The sequence below is a fragment of the Festucalex cinctus genome, chromosome 18 (genome assembly GCF_051991245.1).
Source record: "Festucalex cinctus isolate MCC-2025b chromosome 18, RoL_Fcin_1.0, whole genome shotgun sequence".
Lineage (NCBI taxonomy): Eukaryota > Metazoa > Chordata > Actinopteri > Syngnathiformes > Syngnathidae > Festucalex > Festucalex cinctus.
This window is the reverse complement of record NC_135428.1, coordinates 3,109,127-3,125,954: the sequence shown is the minus strand read 5'-3', so window position 1 is coordinate 3,125,954 and position 16,828 is coordinate 3,109,127. Positions and strand designations below refer to the sequence as shown.

At 40.5% G+C, this 16,828-nt stretch overlaps 1 protein-coding gene across 3 annotated transcripts in view; it reads right to left on the bottom strand.

Moving 5' to 3' along the window:
• The window catches only part of atp2a3 (ATPase sarcoplasmic/endoplasmic reticulum Ca2+ transporting 3), a 62,238-nt gene that overhangs the window by 34,260 nt on the left and 11,150 nt on the right, over nt 1-16,828 (bottom strand). For 2 of the 3 annotated variants that reach the window (XM_077504666.1, XM_077504665.1), the window contains exons 1-3: nt 11,409-11,818; nt 1,059-1,076; nt 759-841 (exon numbers count right to left, since the gene is read on the bottom strand). In XM_077504666.1, the coding sequence (XP_077360792.1) occupies nt 759-841; nt 1,059-1,076; nt 11,409-11,526 (219 nt within the window). In that variant the 5' untranslated portion in view covers nt 11,527-11,818. Of the gene's footprint in view, nt 1-758; nt 842-1,058; nt 1,077-11,408; nt 11,819-16,828 lie in introns of those variants that run through there. The other variant, XM_077504667.1, reaches the window with a different exon arrangement.

The window sequence follows — 16,828 nt, the reverse complement described above, 5'->3', positions numbered from 1 at the left end:
TGCTTTGGAATAAATAAATAAATAAATAAACTAAATAATAATAATAATAATAATAACAATAATAATAATGATAATAATAATAATAATAATAATAAATTGGGCCTTGAAAGTCATCAAATCAATTACCCAAACATGACATGTCTATTACGGTTGTTGGTGTTACGTGAGGAGTGCAGTGGCTCAGGTTTAACATTGGCTTCAACCCCAACATGGATGCGCAAATAGTGGAAGCCAACAGTAACGTAAGCGCTTGTGTCATACGTTATTGCTCGTCTTAGCTCTTCCACGCTAACCGCCATATTTACAGAGAAAACGTCATCTTGACAACACTTGAGGAAAAGTGAGCTTTTCCAACCCACGCCTGCACTTGGAGCCCTTAGAGAGGGCATGTTGTGTCATATACATTTTTAGAGCCATTTTCCTCCCCCGTTTCAGAAATAGCAAAAGCAATTCCACTGCAAAAAAAAACACCAGAGACGTGCTGTAATAGATGGGGAAAAAAAAAGAAAGAAAAAAAGTTATGTTTTCAGGATTCCCCGCTTTGGATGGATAGATGTGTTTCCAAGTGGGCTCTCCCTTGTTCCCCTCACTAAAACTGGATCAACACTGGATGGGGGAGAAAAAAAAAAAAAAAAAAAAAAAAAAGACTTGTTCCACACTAAAACTGCAGTAACTAAGTGACTCATTATAACGCCGATAACCCAACATCCGATGAACGTGTCATTATTTCATAATAAGGCTGAGCGACGCTCACTCACAAAGGAGACGCAGGCGGCGAGAAGAAGGATCCTGACCAGAAGGTTTTCAAACTGCTCCAGCACCAGTTCCCACAGGGACTTTCCTGTTAGATGCACACGCACAAATACACGCAGTTGTGGAAAGAATGTGAAACATTTAGTTACACCGACAAGCAGCAGAAATAACAATAATAAAAATCATAATCTGGATTAAGATTGTATGCATCTGTCTGGTCCCCAGAAAAAGAAATCGCTCCAGACATTTATTTAATCTTGCACGGGATGGAGGATAGAAGCCTCGCTGGAAAAATCAATATTTACCTTCTTCAGCAGGGAGCTCTGGAGATGTCACGTCACGATGGTTGTAAAGGAATTGAATGGGTGGAGGCGGACGCAGAGGAATGGGGGGGGGCAAAGAAAACAAGAAATAGTTAATATTTTGTTTAATGGGTGATGCTAACCACAGTCAATTTCAATAAAGATAATGGTCTAGTATAACGTATTAGGGCTGGGCGATTTTGCCTAAAAATAAAAACACCCCACCACTGGGTGGAGGAGGGGTGAAGTGAAGCCATGCACGAGCTTTTTATTTTATTTATTTATTTATTTTAAACAAGGGTTTTTTTGTTAGTTTTTTTTTTATTTTGCTGAGTTTTTTTTAACTATTTGTTTTAAGACATACAAACTTGGCAATCAACAATCAATTTCAATACAAATCAACAATACCTGCCAAGGGAACAGTAGTTTACAAAAAAAAAAAAAAAAAAAAAAAAACAATGTTCACATCATTACATACATAAACATGTACAAGGTTAACACAGAGAAGAAGAGAAAATTGTTAAAAAACAACAACAAACAAAACAAAAACAGAGGCTCCAGTTACGCTTTATGCCAAAGATGGCAGTCACGAGTAAAAAAAAAAAAAAAAAAAAAAAAAAAAAAAAAAAGTTACCAACTCCACAATGACCCTTTAATATATAATAGAAATAATTTAGGGCCTACTACAGACTCTTGAGGTATACCATAAGTCACTTAAAAAAAACAAAAAACAAAACAAACAAAAAAAAACAAAAAAAATGACGTCATTTCACGTTTATGGCGGCATACATCGTGATTTTACGAATCGTTATTAAACGTTTTTGGCGGTCAAAGAGTTAAATACATTTTTCTTTTTTCCCTGCTTGCGTTTGATTAACACCCTCCACACGCTGCAGAAAACAAGTCATATTCTTAAAAACACAAACCTGCTCAAGTCAAATCCGACACGAAGAAACAAAATCATCCTGACTGCTGATGACGGTAGAAAAAGTTTAAATGTGATATTGTGGGAAAAGGAGCGACATGCAGATTGCGGTGACCCTAAATGGAGCAGTGGAAACAAGCGGCATGTTTCCCCAGCATGTTTTGAGCAGACGTCGCTACACGATTACGAAACGTGACCATGTGGGGGGAAAAGAGTTGGAAAGCGGGAGGACCGCTGCGAGGCCTCTGCTGCCTTCCAAAAACAAAACTCTCGTAGTCACTCAAGTTCGCACTCGACACAAGCGGAAAGAGAAACAACTTAAAGTAATCGGCCAAACTTTGGCACTTATCATAGTTGTGGACTTTGATGGTGTATACACAAAAAAATTCCCTCCCAAAAGATTCAGCAGTGATTTTAGGCTTGTTTCTGATTAGTTTTACCAGATTTTGGAACGACAACAGGTTGAAATTTGCAAGGCCAGAATGGAGTAGTAGCAATTTGAAGCATTTGAAGGGCAATTATTTACATAACCGACAATTGAAAATGAATGCTAGCTTCATCCTCTTTCAGCCATATTGAGCCTGTGCTAGCTGATTTTGCGTGATTTGGCTATAGCCTACCCTAGAACAAATACAGGAAGAAACTACAAATCGGACAGAGTAAGATTCCAAAAAAAACATACGTTTCTATCTGTTTCCGTTTTGTAGCAATTAGCATTAGAATATAGCCAAGTTTCATCACTATTCACAAATCTAATTACAATTGTTGATCTCGTTTGCTCTGCTGCCACCTACTGGCCGTTTGTGTAATAAGTACCATTTCTTCAACAGTTCTGTGCAGACGAGAGGCTGCATCAAAGTTTTCTGTATGCTTTAGCATAAAAAACAAACAAACATAAAAACCGTATAAATACGTCTTTGGGACACAAAACATTTAAAATAGAACGTATTTATACGTTCTTGGGAGCAAATGATTTAATATGTTCTATGCAGCCTCACTAGTTAAGCAGCAATATCCAGCAGTTTTTATCAATATCAGAGGGCGGCCATTTTGCCACTCGCTGTCGTTGCTCAGATCTCGATAACATCCAATCACCAGTTCAGCTTGAGAAAAGAGGTGAGCTGTGATTGGTCATTGCCTGAGCCCTGAGCAACCGTGATGTCATCTTGAGTCGACAGCAAGTGACAAAATGGCCGCTGCCTGACATGGATCCCATAAATGTGCTCAGCAGATCAAGGTCTGTGTGCTTTCACGCCACTAATGAACCATATTACCAACTTGATTTGGAATCCTCTCAGCTCTAGCTAGCCAATTGGGTCCGTAGTCCGCACCTGAGCTCTACTACTTTAACATCTGACAAAAACAAAACAAGCCAAGGGAGGAAAACAACTTGAGTTTGATTAACACATTCACTGCCATAGACGGCTATAGACGTCAAAGATTAATTTTTGCTGTGCTAGCAGTGAATGAGTTAAAACAGACTAGTAGTGTGAATGCACCCTATTGTGGGAACACTTTTCCGATGATGTGTTCTGGGCATGTCCAGTCATAAGTAGACCATGTTGGAGAGATTACATCATAATGTTGACCTTGGATTGTCGGCGTCTTCCCAATGATGAGTTAGATACCGGACCCCGACCACTACAAACAGGACATGTATACAGCCTGTGCATAATAGTGCTGAGTCACTGTTGATAGCTTCAAACCTGCAGTCCCCGGGGCTTTTTAGCATCGAGGTTTGCCGGGTGAAGTCAGTCACAGGGGAATTCAGCAGCAGCAATATGGAGAAGTGGATTCCGCTGTTTTCTATGCTTCACCGGTCTGACATAAGCCCCATTACTGTGCTTCCCTGGCTGTATTTTTATTTTTTTTTATGGCAGAAAGGCTGGCAGCGGCTCAAGGGCGGGAGACAAAAGACAGCAAGGAGGGAGGGGAGGGCTCAAAGTGCACAACGGGTTTCCCTGACTTCCCTCTGCCAAGGATTCCCTCACAAGTCAGTCTGGGCTGCGTCAAGCCGAAGGCTTGCCCAGTCACATTCCTGAATACTGACTTCACCTCAAGTCGTGTCCCCACAACACCTCCCCACCTCCTCTCTACGGGCCCAGACAATGAAGGGGGGGTAAAAAAAAATAAAAAAAAAAGAGCTTGTTTACACACAGCAGAAAAGCGGTCAAAGCCAAGCAAAAGGGGGAAACACTTCCTGGAGACGGTCGCCAACAACAGCAGGCAGCTCGATTCCGTGTCCAGCGCTGTGGAAGGGAAAAGCGGGAAAGCTGACATATTGCTTTCAACACTTCACATCGTTTCATTGCTTTCACAGCGTGACGCTCCTTCTTTGCACGTCCATCCGCAGTCTGACAAAGACATCTGCAGATTATCGGAAACCGAATAAACACCACACCAAGCACGGTTGAAGCGGATTACCGGGCGAGACTTTTTGTGCAAATTTCCACTATAACTGTAACGGGTAAATATCAGCATTACCAGAGCAAACAATTCTACAGATCTATCTGAGAATTACATCAAAATGTAGATCAGTGACGGGCAACTGGCGGCCCGCCGATACAACTGAGTGGCCCCTTTATTAATTTAAAAAATAAATAAATAAATAACTTTTTGCTTTTTTTCCAAATCCAATCTTTATTTAAAAAAAGAAATGCTGATAAACATTATATATATGTTGCTCATGAAAAACATGGGGAAATGAGCAGGAAAAACAAACAAACAAAAACAAACAAAAAAAAAACGGTAAGAATTCAAAATCTGCAAATCCACAGGTGTCAAACTGCTTACAGCAGGATACAATTGAGTGGCCCTTTATTAATTTAAAAATAAATTACATAAATAAATAAATAATTTTTTTCTTTTTTCAAATCTAATCTTTATTTTAAAAAAAAAATGCTGATAAACATTCTAAATATGTTGCCCACGAAAAACATGGGGAAATGGGGGGGGGGGGGGGGGAGAATGTGAGCAGACCTAATCATTTTTTGCCGATTTTGGAATGATATGTAGGACGATAGTATTAAAATTTTGAGTGAGTTCATTTTTGTTAAAAAAAAAAAAAATGCACAAAATGAGTTCTTATTAAGTTCTGGCGCTTAATAATGGATTCTTGTTCTACAGTTTTGTGCCGTTCTTGGATGATTTTTTTTTTTTTTTTTTATGCAAGAGAGTCCTTTGCCACTACAAAAATAAACAAACAAATCACACTCATTGGTCCCAGGCTACAAATACTTTGCTTGCGTGAACAATAAACAGCTTTTAAGTCAGCTCATTGTGGGAGTGTCTAACTATCGCATTCAGTAAACCTTCGCAGAGTGTAGCCAATCAAAAAAAAATTAAAAAAACAAACAAAAAAAACAGGCCTATAAATATCATGACGGTAACTCCCTAATAGGTATTGCGCACTAATGTATGATCGCTTCCTCTCATAATGTATGAGCGCCCTGGAAAAAAGCTCCGAAATGCATTAACAAAATGTGAATTTGAAATGTCGGTGCAAATATCTTCCGTGTCCGCATAGTGAAGCTCGTGGATGATAAGTCGCCAAGCCACTTATCACTCCTCGGCAGCACGACGCGACGAGGAAATCTGCTTGTCACAATGAGAAACCTCAAACTGGAATAGAGCAATGAATGTGAACAAATAAACTGATGACAAAAAGCAAACGCAAATAGGAAAAAATTATGTTGATGACTTCTGTGGCTCATTCGAACAAGTTTTTCCTGCTTTCTATTTAGATCACCGATCTTAATAAAAAAAAAAAAAGGTTTGATAATTCGTTTCAAATTGAGATTAAAGGCCCGGTCTGCCGTTTTCACTCAGGAAAAGGCGCTTTTTTAAATACAGGATTTAAACAGACAAACGTCTTCTCAATTTACAGATCTGGGCTTCTCTTAATGTCTGGTGGTGATTTTGTCGCAAACGGATTATTATTATTTTTTCACTCACTCGTTCACAGAATCTTACATGTGAAATTCGTGCGTGGTGTCAAATTGCCGCGGGAGTGATGTCACACAGCCGACAAATTCGCCCGGCCCCGTTTACGACACGCCCCCCCGCTCTGCGATTGGCTGGAGGGGTGTAAACACTGTCTTCCCACAGAAACGTCCCGCTGTTTACAAAACAAACACAAAATGGCAAAATACAGGCTGGGTGGGTGTTTAGGACAAAATCACCACCAGACATTAAAAGAAGCCCAGATCTGCTAAAGAATAATATAAACGAAACACTTTTATTTTGGCTCTCACCTATCAAGCTCGAGTAAGTCTCCTTTGCCGAAATAATCAAATCTACCTCACAGGTGCGCTACCTGAGCCAAATGCTGGGCCCACTAGATATTGTCTGGTTTCCTAAGCCGACCTGCTTTTCAGAGCGTCCTTGAGGAAAGTGATGGTCGCACCAGATGCCGATTGGTTTTATGATCAATGATAGCAGCCAAGGATTCACTGGAATTGCACGTTTTGATTATACCGTCGTGAAAAGTATCAAAAAAGTGGAAACGTTATTTCCCTCACAAAACAATAACCATTTAGGGTGATTACTTTATTGACTGTCAACTGTCAAGTCGAACATTTTGTCTCAACTCTTGACAGCAAATGCGGAAAAACAATCCCTGAATTGTCAATGTGTCCATTCTCTGGAAAAATAAGTTATTTATTTTTTTATTTTTTGCATGTTCTAAAAATAAGAGTCCTTTGATGGCGGACTGTGAATGTGCAGGCTCGAAATCATTGAGCATTACAGTCTGTTACAGCAGCAAAACATTCTTTTGAGTGCCCACACACGGGCGGCGAGCGAATACGTGCGATAAAAGTGACTTATTGGAGGCACGCTTGCGCTTCGCTGCGGTAAATGAGCGAGATTCCTGCAGCGAATGGAGTGTGCCAGGAGACGGTGAAGTCAAACATAAATTGAGTTGTTGTTGTTGGTGGGCCATATATGGAAGGTGTGAACGAAGGGTCAGTCGTTTCAAGTCTGGATAGGACTGGACCTGGGATCAAGGGGTGGGCAGTTATTTTGGGGGGGCGGGGTCATGTAAGAAACTGTCAAGAGCCACAACTAACTACTATTGTGTTCAATATGAATTTAATATCACATCAGCTTTCTGCATTAAAAACGGCATCTTTTACGTTTGATAAAGACTTTGCAAAGATGGCTGCCTCAGATTGAGGCTATTTGAGGTTATTTTCCTCCTTTACAGTAAACACGGTGGCGCAATGTCACGCCAAAGTCAGATTTCCTATCATTTCAGGCATCACTGAACGAGCAAAGTCAAACCGATCAGTAAAGATCTGTATGCTAATACAACTGCAAGTTCAACATACTACAAAATGTTGAGGGAAAAAAAAAAAAAAGTCAGACACTCACGGAATGTAATATTTACTGATGAGCTTAAGTTATTTAGATTTAGTGATTTACACATTTTCACAGCTCAGCTTCAGAAAACAGGTGAGCTGCGATTGGTCGTTGCCTGACCCCTGAGCGACTGTGATGACACGGCAAAATGGCCGCCCCCTGAGATGGATAAAAATGGCTGGATTTTTGCTTCGTAACTCATATTTCACAAATGTAATATTAATCAGAATGTCATGTTTAGACTAGTGAGGTCACATGCGACATATTATTGTCAAGAAATTTTTAAGCTCGACTTCCCAAAATGGACGCCGCTTACAAATTCTCGCTTACGGGTTTAGTTCTGCGCACAAGCGCCACACTTGGTCCCATGGAGTTTTATTTTTTATACTTTACTAATTTTAAATGAATCTCCAGAGTTAACACTTTAATTTTGACAGCCCTAACGATGAGAATTAAAACGAGATGTCCTTGACTGACTAAGTTTCTAGGCCAGTGTCATATATGGAGCATAATAATGTTTCCCAGCGGGGAGTCTCTGACATGATTGCACGTTTGAATCTAGACCAGAGGTCCCCAAGTCCTCGAGAGCCCCCCTCCATCCAGCCTGTTTTCCATTTCCCCCGCCTCATCCAACACACCTCTCTCGAGGGCCGGACCCCTCATCTATAGACCACACACAATTTGAGGATGAATTAACAGCTAATTAGTCTTCTCCAGGTTTTTGGTTCTCATTAATGTTGTTCCGATACTGTTTTTTTGGCCCCCGATACCGATACCCAGCTTTGCAGTATCGACCGATACCTATACGATACCATTGTTTTAATGCAGTATCGGTATCGGAACAACACTAGTTTTTTTTTTCCTCAACATGGAAAAGTTGTCCCGCCATTGGTTCAGAGCATTCAAGGGCCAATAGGATTTCTTAGATCGGCATGCAGTGAACATGTCACATATCAGTAAATGTCGTGCACGAGGAAGACGCAAGATGCTGCATCCAAAATCCTACATTAGTGTTGGAATTAATGGTATCGGCATGTTAATTGTGAGTACTCACCGATACCGATACCACTATTTTAATTAGTGTTGTTACGATACCGATACTGGTATTGGCAGGGGTGCCGATAAGCAAAAAAAAAAAAGAATGCTCTGAACCAATGGCAGGACAGCTTTTTCATGTTGAGGGAAAAAAAAACATAGGTATCGGTATGGTATCGGCCAATACTGCAAAGCTGGGTATCGGAATCGGGGGCCAAAAAACGGTATCAGAACAACACTAGTTTCAATGCAGTATCGGCACCTCTGCCGATACCAGTATCGGTATCGGAACAACGCTCGTTTTCATTCTCGTCACACAAACACATAAAAGCAGGAAATAAAGAAGCCAAGATTTCAGATCAGTGACATCCAAAAATGAGTAGAGGAGTCAAGTAAGAATTCACGTAATATTGTTGAGGGTCTATATAAAGAGACGGATAGAAAGTAACACAAATGTATTTCCACATATTAAGTCGCTATGGCATCACTGGAACTTGCACAGACTCTCGACTTGAGCAGATCATGTTTATTCCCTTTTGTTTGCCCTCTCACGTCCCACACCAAGACAAACAAACAGTCGCGCTGGCTCATCATGCTAATGAGATTCTGGTAACCCTGCCTCCTCAATTGTGCGTGCATGTTTGCGAGAGCCAACATACTTGCGCCACTGCGAGGCTCTTACAACGACACAGAAATAAAACACCTTGCAAGTCAACTAGAAAGTAAGCACTTTCCGAGAAGAGGGGAAGAACAAGCAGCTGTGCGTCTGTGGTCATAACATGTGCTAAAGCAGTCAACATAAGCAAATATATGCAACATTAGTGTGACATTCTTAGAGAAGAAATGACGGTGGACACAATAATAAAGTCTGATCCAAAAAAGGGAAACGGGTATTCCCTTGCACCAGCTATTATCTATACAAACTTACACACACACGCACGCACAGGAAGTTCACAGCTAAAAGCGAAAAGCGATGTTATCTGTGGCGAGACGTTGCTTTTTCCATGAAGTCATCACGGGCCTCCGTGTAAAAGCGGCTGCGCGGCAAACAAGAGGCCGACTGTTTGACTTGCACAATATGGCGCTATACTGTACTCGGCGGCTCGGCCGCACATGCAAAGATGACGGGCCAGGAGGGAAAGGTGGGGCTGGCTGTCAACACTCAACGCACCGGCAATAACTCCACGCTAGACACAAACTTACAGCGCTAGAAAACGCAAGAAGGCTGGTATACCAGTGGTGTTGAAAAACATGTATGCAAAAAAAGTAAGTGTGCTAATTTTGCAAACATCATTAGCATCCTTAGTGTTGTCTTAGTATAATGATCAAATATAATTAAAAGACAACTCAGTAGCGCGTAGATATCCACTAAGGCGGAACTGTTAAAAAAAGTATTTTGTATCATGGTTAGCTAGCAGGCTACATAGCTGGTGACTAACAAATAGGCAGTACGAATACGATTCTGATGGATAGTCTGTTGCCTGTTATGTGTCACCACTCTTCTAGAATGTCTTTTTGAAAATGTTTAAGGATTTTAAAAACTAACTTCTATCATCTACAGTGGAACTTCGGTTCACATTTAATTCTGAGACTCATTCCTGGACCGAACTGCAAGCAGTACTCACTGAAATTAATGAAAATAGAAATAATTCAGAATTAAATTACGCTTTCCTTGTTATTTTTGGCATGTACAGTGTAGTTGAAAAATGGATACGTTATAGAAATATGCTTTATTCGAAAGAAACTGTTAGCAACGTCTTAAGTCAATAAAGCTAGCTGTTGCGTTATGCTAATGCTATCATCAGGACTTTTCTATGTATCCACACGTTAGCTGTCTATTACTTTAGGTCTTTTGCCTGTTCTGTTCCACTTTATTGACAGTAGTGTAAAAACTGGAGCCTGAAAATGATAACGTGATCACATTTTTGGAAATAAACAAACTTACAGTAGACTACAGCAGGGCTAAAGAGTACGCCAATGTGGCGGCCATGTTGGTAGGGGCTAGTAGCTAATTTCCCATCAATGGGAAGCATGTACATTAGTTTTAGCAAGGCCCTCAAGAAACGTGTTGCATCTACCAACCAACAAAATAAATTTGGATCAACTTTTCAAATATTTCAAGCTATTTTTATATTTGTTGTACTGAGCATTTTTATGTCATGAAGAAAATACAATATACATTTTGACAGTATTAAGCGTTTTTAGACCATAAAAATAAAAATAAAAGTATTTTACTATAACTGACAATTGGCTCTCACCCCCCAATTAGTCAACTAACTTGAGGTTCCACAGCATATTACGTAATTTTTGTCCCATTTGCATTTCCCTGCTACCGCCATGGCAACCCCAGAATTGTTATTTCATTTTATCTTGTGACTTCAGCAGCACAGTATCAGCCCTATTTTTTTTTAGAAACGAGCGTTTAAAGTGAAAACAGGTCGATCAAGCTTTTGGGTTTCATCAACTTCACCGCCTCATCTTCCATTCGAGTAGCTGACGTGCGTGTGCTTACTTCCTGGTGGCGTGAATGACAAGCAAGGGGATGTGTACACAGAGGAACGCCGCTGGTTTGTTTTACTTTGTATACTTTAAAACAGGACCTGGCATATAAGGGGACTTCGACAGACCAGATTAAAGGACTTAATCAATACATTCTTTAAGGGTGAATGGCTTGTCGTTTGGGTGGTTTTGACAGTTTCATAATTGAGAGCATATATCAGCCCTTGTGGTACATATAAGAAAGTACGCGTTATCTTGCAGTCGGAGTCCAATAATTAGACATAAGGCACATTTGTGTGTACTACTAAAGTCTCCCCTGTGTGCAATTAAAACAAGGTCGTATGTTTAATTATCCCAAAATATTGATGCAAATAAATAAAAGGTGTCATCTAATACAACGCGCAGCAGAGGGATAAAGCTTGAATTATTACAGCCATATATTTTGACAGCTTCTAATCGAATCTTGCAGCATTATGAAAAAAAATAAATAAATCAATAAATAATGAGGGTGATAAAGAAGTAAAACTACTCACCGTTCGGCCCGTATTTCTCCAATTGCACTTTCACTTGCTCCTGAGTCAGCCCCGTGTTTTCATTCACGCCGAAAGAGTCTAAAACTTCACTCGCCGGTTTGGTGTGCGCGTTTTCCATCTCGGCGGATAACAAATTTGGCGCTTAGACGAGGAGACGGGAATGCATGAAGGTGAACATCTACTCGGGCACTCGTGTTGTGGAAGACGAGCGAGGTGGGGGGGGTTGCCGAAATGTGGATTTCCGCAGACGGATGCGTCTCCTTGTACGAGATCACCTGCCCCCGCCTGAAGAAGAGGCAGCAAACCGCCTGCCCTGAACGAGACGCGCTCTCTTGCTCTTGCTCCGCTTCAAGTGATCGCCTGCTGTTGTGTGTGGACCTCATCTGCATGTGAAGGTGCGATGCGTGTGGGTGCCCGGCGTGCACCGCCTCCCGTCTGTCGTGCACTCCCTCCTCGCGCTCCCATTGGCTGCGCGTACCTGGATGCACTCCGACGGGGGCTGCAGGGACTTCCTCCGAACGCACGTGACGAACACAAGGCGAGCGTGTGTTGTGGTGACGTCATTTGCGGTGGTGGGAAGAAACGGAACTAAATTCTTTCTTTCTTTCTTTCTTTTCTTTTCTTCTCTTCGATGCAGTTGATGCAAATGGCGTAGAGGGAAGATGCCCGGTGGGCCGGCATCTTTTGAGGCATCACGAATGTGCCCGTGTGTTAAAAATGTTGCCATAAAAGTAAGTGCTGTCAAAGTTAAAGCGATAACTAATTAACTCATTTGCTCCCAATAACGTGTAAATACGTTTTTTTAAATGTAAGTGTCCCAAAGACGTATTTATACGTTTTTTTTTGTTTTTGTTTTTTAATGCTAGAGCATACAGAAGGCTTTGATGCAGCCTCTCAACTGAAAAGAACGGTTGCAGAAATGGTAGTTATTACACAAACGGCCAGCAGGTGGCAGCAGAGCAAAGGAGATCAACCAGGGCCATCTAGAGAAAAAGCTAAATTACTTACAATTTTAAATAGATTTGTGAAAACTGATTAAACTTAGCTCTCTTCTAATGCTAATTGCTGCAAAATGGAAACAAACAGATAGAAACATTTTATTTTTTTTCCTGACGAAAGAAGAGACTTTCATCTTTCTTTTGGTAGGTTCCATGCTTTTATAGCAATAGAACAAAATATTTTGTGGGCCTTGCAAAATCAGTCGAAATTCAGTAAAACAGCCGGGAGCGATCGGGATTGGTTCTGTGAAAATGGCTGCGAGTGAAAGAGTTAATGTAACAACTGCCACTACCTGAAAACTTCGTTCTGTTAGTTGTTGAAGGTTTGTATATATAGACTTGAATGCGTTCTATCCTTGTGGCGTCCATACGGCCGCCGTAGGGAGAACGCACCGCGTCCGTTCCGCAGTCAGCGTGAATTAAGCTTTAGGCACGCACTAAATGGACACAATGTGTGATTTAAATCAAATAGTTTAACCTATTGATGATGACTGACTACTGTTTTCTGGTTGAAAATTTGCGCAGAGTAACGTCAGTGTACACTACAACCTTATTTTGCATGTCATTTAGTATCGCCAGGAGACCTGTGAGTTTACTTCCTGGAAAATTTGCACCAGTGAAGTTACGCAACATACTGAGAATCTCCAACCAATGACACCGTCGCACATTTGTAGACATTTTTCATGTTGACTGTTTGAGGTAAGTTTAGTTGAAAATGTTTAGATTAAACCTACTTTAAAACGCAAGTGATACACTTTGCAATGATATTTCGAGGGTTTTTGTGTTTGTTTTTTTTCAGAAGGAAAATGTACTTTATGAGTTTTGGCAGAAGTGAAATGAATTTGCCCATTCATTCGCTGACAGGGAGCCAGCACGAGGGAAAGTGACGTTACAGATTTCCTTTCCATCACTTAGTTTTATCCTAAGTGTGAGGTTACTACAGGACACACAGAAACGCGCCTTTCTGTTGGACCTCACCGCAACCGGACTGGGACCTTTTTGCTTAACAAAGTACGAAAGGAACAAGGCGTTCCGATTCTGTCCAAACTCACAGCTGCTCTCATCTCTCACTTTTTTTTTTGGGGGGGGGGGTATTCATATCTGCGGCTTATTCAATGACCTGCTGAGGTGTTCTGTGAATGTGTGGTATGTGCCAAGGTCTTATTCGGAGAATTATAACCTGTACATATCATTAACCGATCTATTATTTCAAATTCTCACGAGACACACACGCTCTGGGAGGTAATCATTAATCATCAACCAGTTTCCTTTCAGTTTGTTCGTCAGCCTTCGCAGCGACATAAGTTTTGTAAGAAGCCCTCCGGTACGAATGGAACGGAAATCCCCACCCAAACAAAGACCCACACTTCTTCCTCTACGGTTCTTCTGCACACTAGATGGACTATGCCAGTCTCTGCAACATTTCCACGCAGCTCTATCAGACCCCAGTAGACTTCCTTTTTTTTTTATTTTTTATGGCGGCATTCATTTGCATAAGGGAAATGAGCCGTAGCCGCCGAAGGGTGTGAAAAAAAAAAAAAAAAAAACGCAGCACGTTTTTCTGCACCTCGCACATGATGGTGCATCCCAAACAGTGGCGGGCCTGTCATGTCACAATCATAGAAAACATCTCGACTATTCAAAAGCACATAACAGCATGCGCGTAACGGTTTGGAATCAATACTCATCAAGGAAGCGGGAGCACCCGGAGAATTCAAAACCCGAGCCTACACGTGTCATATCTCATCAACAAAAAGGACCATTTCAAAACGCGACACAAACGCGTACACTCCCCATGTCGCTGAATGTTTACAGCTCAATCGTTTTTGGGTCAAGATGAGTCATCGTGATGACAGCCAGGCTGTCTGCAATGAAATCAAAATGACATTTTGTACTTGAACCGACACAAGTGAACCAGTAGTCCAAACTGCACCGACATGAACTAAACCATACTGCATTATAAAAATGGATTTGAAATCACCACGCAAAAAAAAATTCTTGATCCGGTTAGTAGTCTCTTATCATAAACACTATCAGCAAAGAGGCAAGCTGATGTAAATGTAAAGCTAACTCACAAGCTATTCTACATCCGTGTTTTGGTCTACCAAACAAATAATATATTTTAGCTTCAGATGATGCCAGCAACCCCCTATAAAATTGAGCTTTTTTTTTTTTTTTTTACTTACCAAATACCACAATAATTAGTCAAAGAGACCACACCGCAACAATTTTTTTTTTATATAGAGAAAATAATCAGCACAAACAATTTCCGACAAGAATACAAAAACAACCCAAAAGCACTAATTACTACTTGGGTCAGATTTTTGTTTAAAGAGGCAATCAACCCAAAAAATGTTCTTTACATTAATATGTTATAGCCCCACTATTCTAAAAACAGCATTCTGAATAATATTGTGTTTTTGGAATTTGAGTTAAACAACAAAATCCACCCATTTTCATCCATCTCAGGGTCGGCCATTTTGCTACTTGCTGTCGACTGAAAATGACATCACAGTTGCTCAGGGCTCAGGAAACAGCCAATCACGGCTCACCTGATTTCTGAAGCTGCGCTGCGATTGGTGTAAAAAAAAATAAAAAAAATAAAATACAGCAATGAATGAATCATAACAGTTTTTTATCAATGATAAAAAAAGAAGAAGAAAATAAAATAATTTAACAAATTACAGCAAAACTGAAAAAAAAACATCAGAAAAACAAAAGTTCAGCAAAGCCAATGAAAACTATAAACAAAACTAGCAACAAAAAATAAAAATTAACAAGCAAACCAAAAACAAACAAAGAAAGAAATCCCAGCACAATCAATCCCAACAAAGACGAATTATAAACAGGGATGGGACACAGATGGAAACACTCAACATAATGAATAACAAGGGCGGGAAGTAAAGCCGAAATGTCAGAAAATTCCTCTCACATAAAAAGCAGGCACATGAAAACCGAACCAGATCAAAATTTAGATTGACATCTTGCTAGTTCTTGCTATGTTCGCTGTTGTTGTTTGTTGACTGAGTTGTGATGATGTCACGTCTGGGTTAAGTTTGAGTTCATGACCTGTCAAGTTGGGAGGTCAAGTGTCTGTTTTGAACTGATTTAACCGTGAGATAACCATCTAGTTTCAACTGGTTTTAGGCTCTATGATGTTTGTCAAGGATCTTTTATACTATTTGATGTTTGTTGTTGTCGGGAACAATCTTTAATTACAGCCAATCAGAGAATTCCATGTCAGTACTAGTACTCACATGTCTAGCCACAACCAATGAGATTGACTGTCTATTTAAGGGCCTATGAATTGTGTGTGTTTGCCGGATTATTGTCCACCTGTTCCTGTGTACAGCGTCTGAGTTTCTGCCTCTCGATGTGAATAGATAAAATCATATTTGTGTCTGGATTTGGGATCCAAACCTTTTCAGTGCACAACAGATGAATAGCTTAGCTTGTGATTGTTGTGTTAACTTACCAAAATGTGCGTTCTTAAATGTGTGACGACTTGATAAGTAAACATGAATTTGTTAGGGTTTAGTGGGCTTCTCGCTATTGTCGCTCCATCTGTCCAGACTTTGGGGGTCTCTTGCAACTTTATTCTTGGTCTGGCTCGCTTATGGTATTAATAGCAGTCATCAAGCTCCCAGCAGTCATTCCTCCTCCTCTTTCAATCCCTCTGTTTTAGTCAGTCACGGCTCATTTGATGCGTCGTCTTCATCAATTAACTCCTGCGTCAAGAGCTGTCAACGCGCGCAGATGTCTCAGAGCGTTGGCCTTTGAAGCCACGTTACAAGCTGCTGGAGGAAACTTCCAGAAGTGATGAACTAAAGTCTCGAGTTAGTGGGTGATCGTGAGGGCCCGCGGGGGGGGGGTGGGGGGGGGGGGGGTTTCCGAAGACATTTCAAGGTAATTTTTGGCATTTTATAACTACTTTTTCAGGGGTGGGGCAATCCCAAAGACATTTATTTACTTCTTGAATGTTTTCTTTTCTGCCTGTTTTTTTTTTTTTTTAAATCTATTTTCTGATTGGTTTGTTGTTTTTTTCAGGGCCAATTCCAAAGACATTTTAAGGTAATTTTCTGCCTTTTTTTGGTTGTTGTTGTTGTTGTTTTTGGATATTATATGGTCACTTTTAGGCAGTTTTAAAAACTTTCATCTACCTTTCATTCATGATCTCTGACATTTTTTTGAATATATATTTCTTCTTTTTTTGATAATTATTTTATTTAGAGAATATCCATCCATCCATTTTCTCGACCGCTTATTTCTCACAAGGGTCGCCGGGGATGCTGGAGCCTATCTCAGCTGGCTTTGGGCAGTAGGCGGAGTACACCATGGACTGGTTGCCAGCCAATCGTAGTCATTAAATAATATTTTATCTAAAAAAAAATAAATAAATAAAAGATCTAAATAAAAAAACAA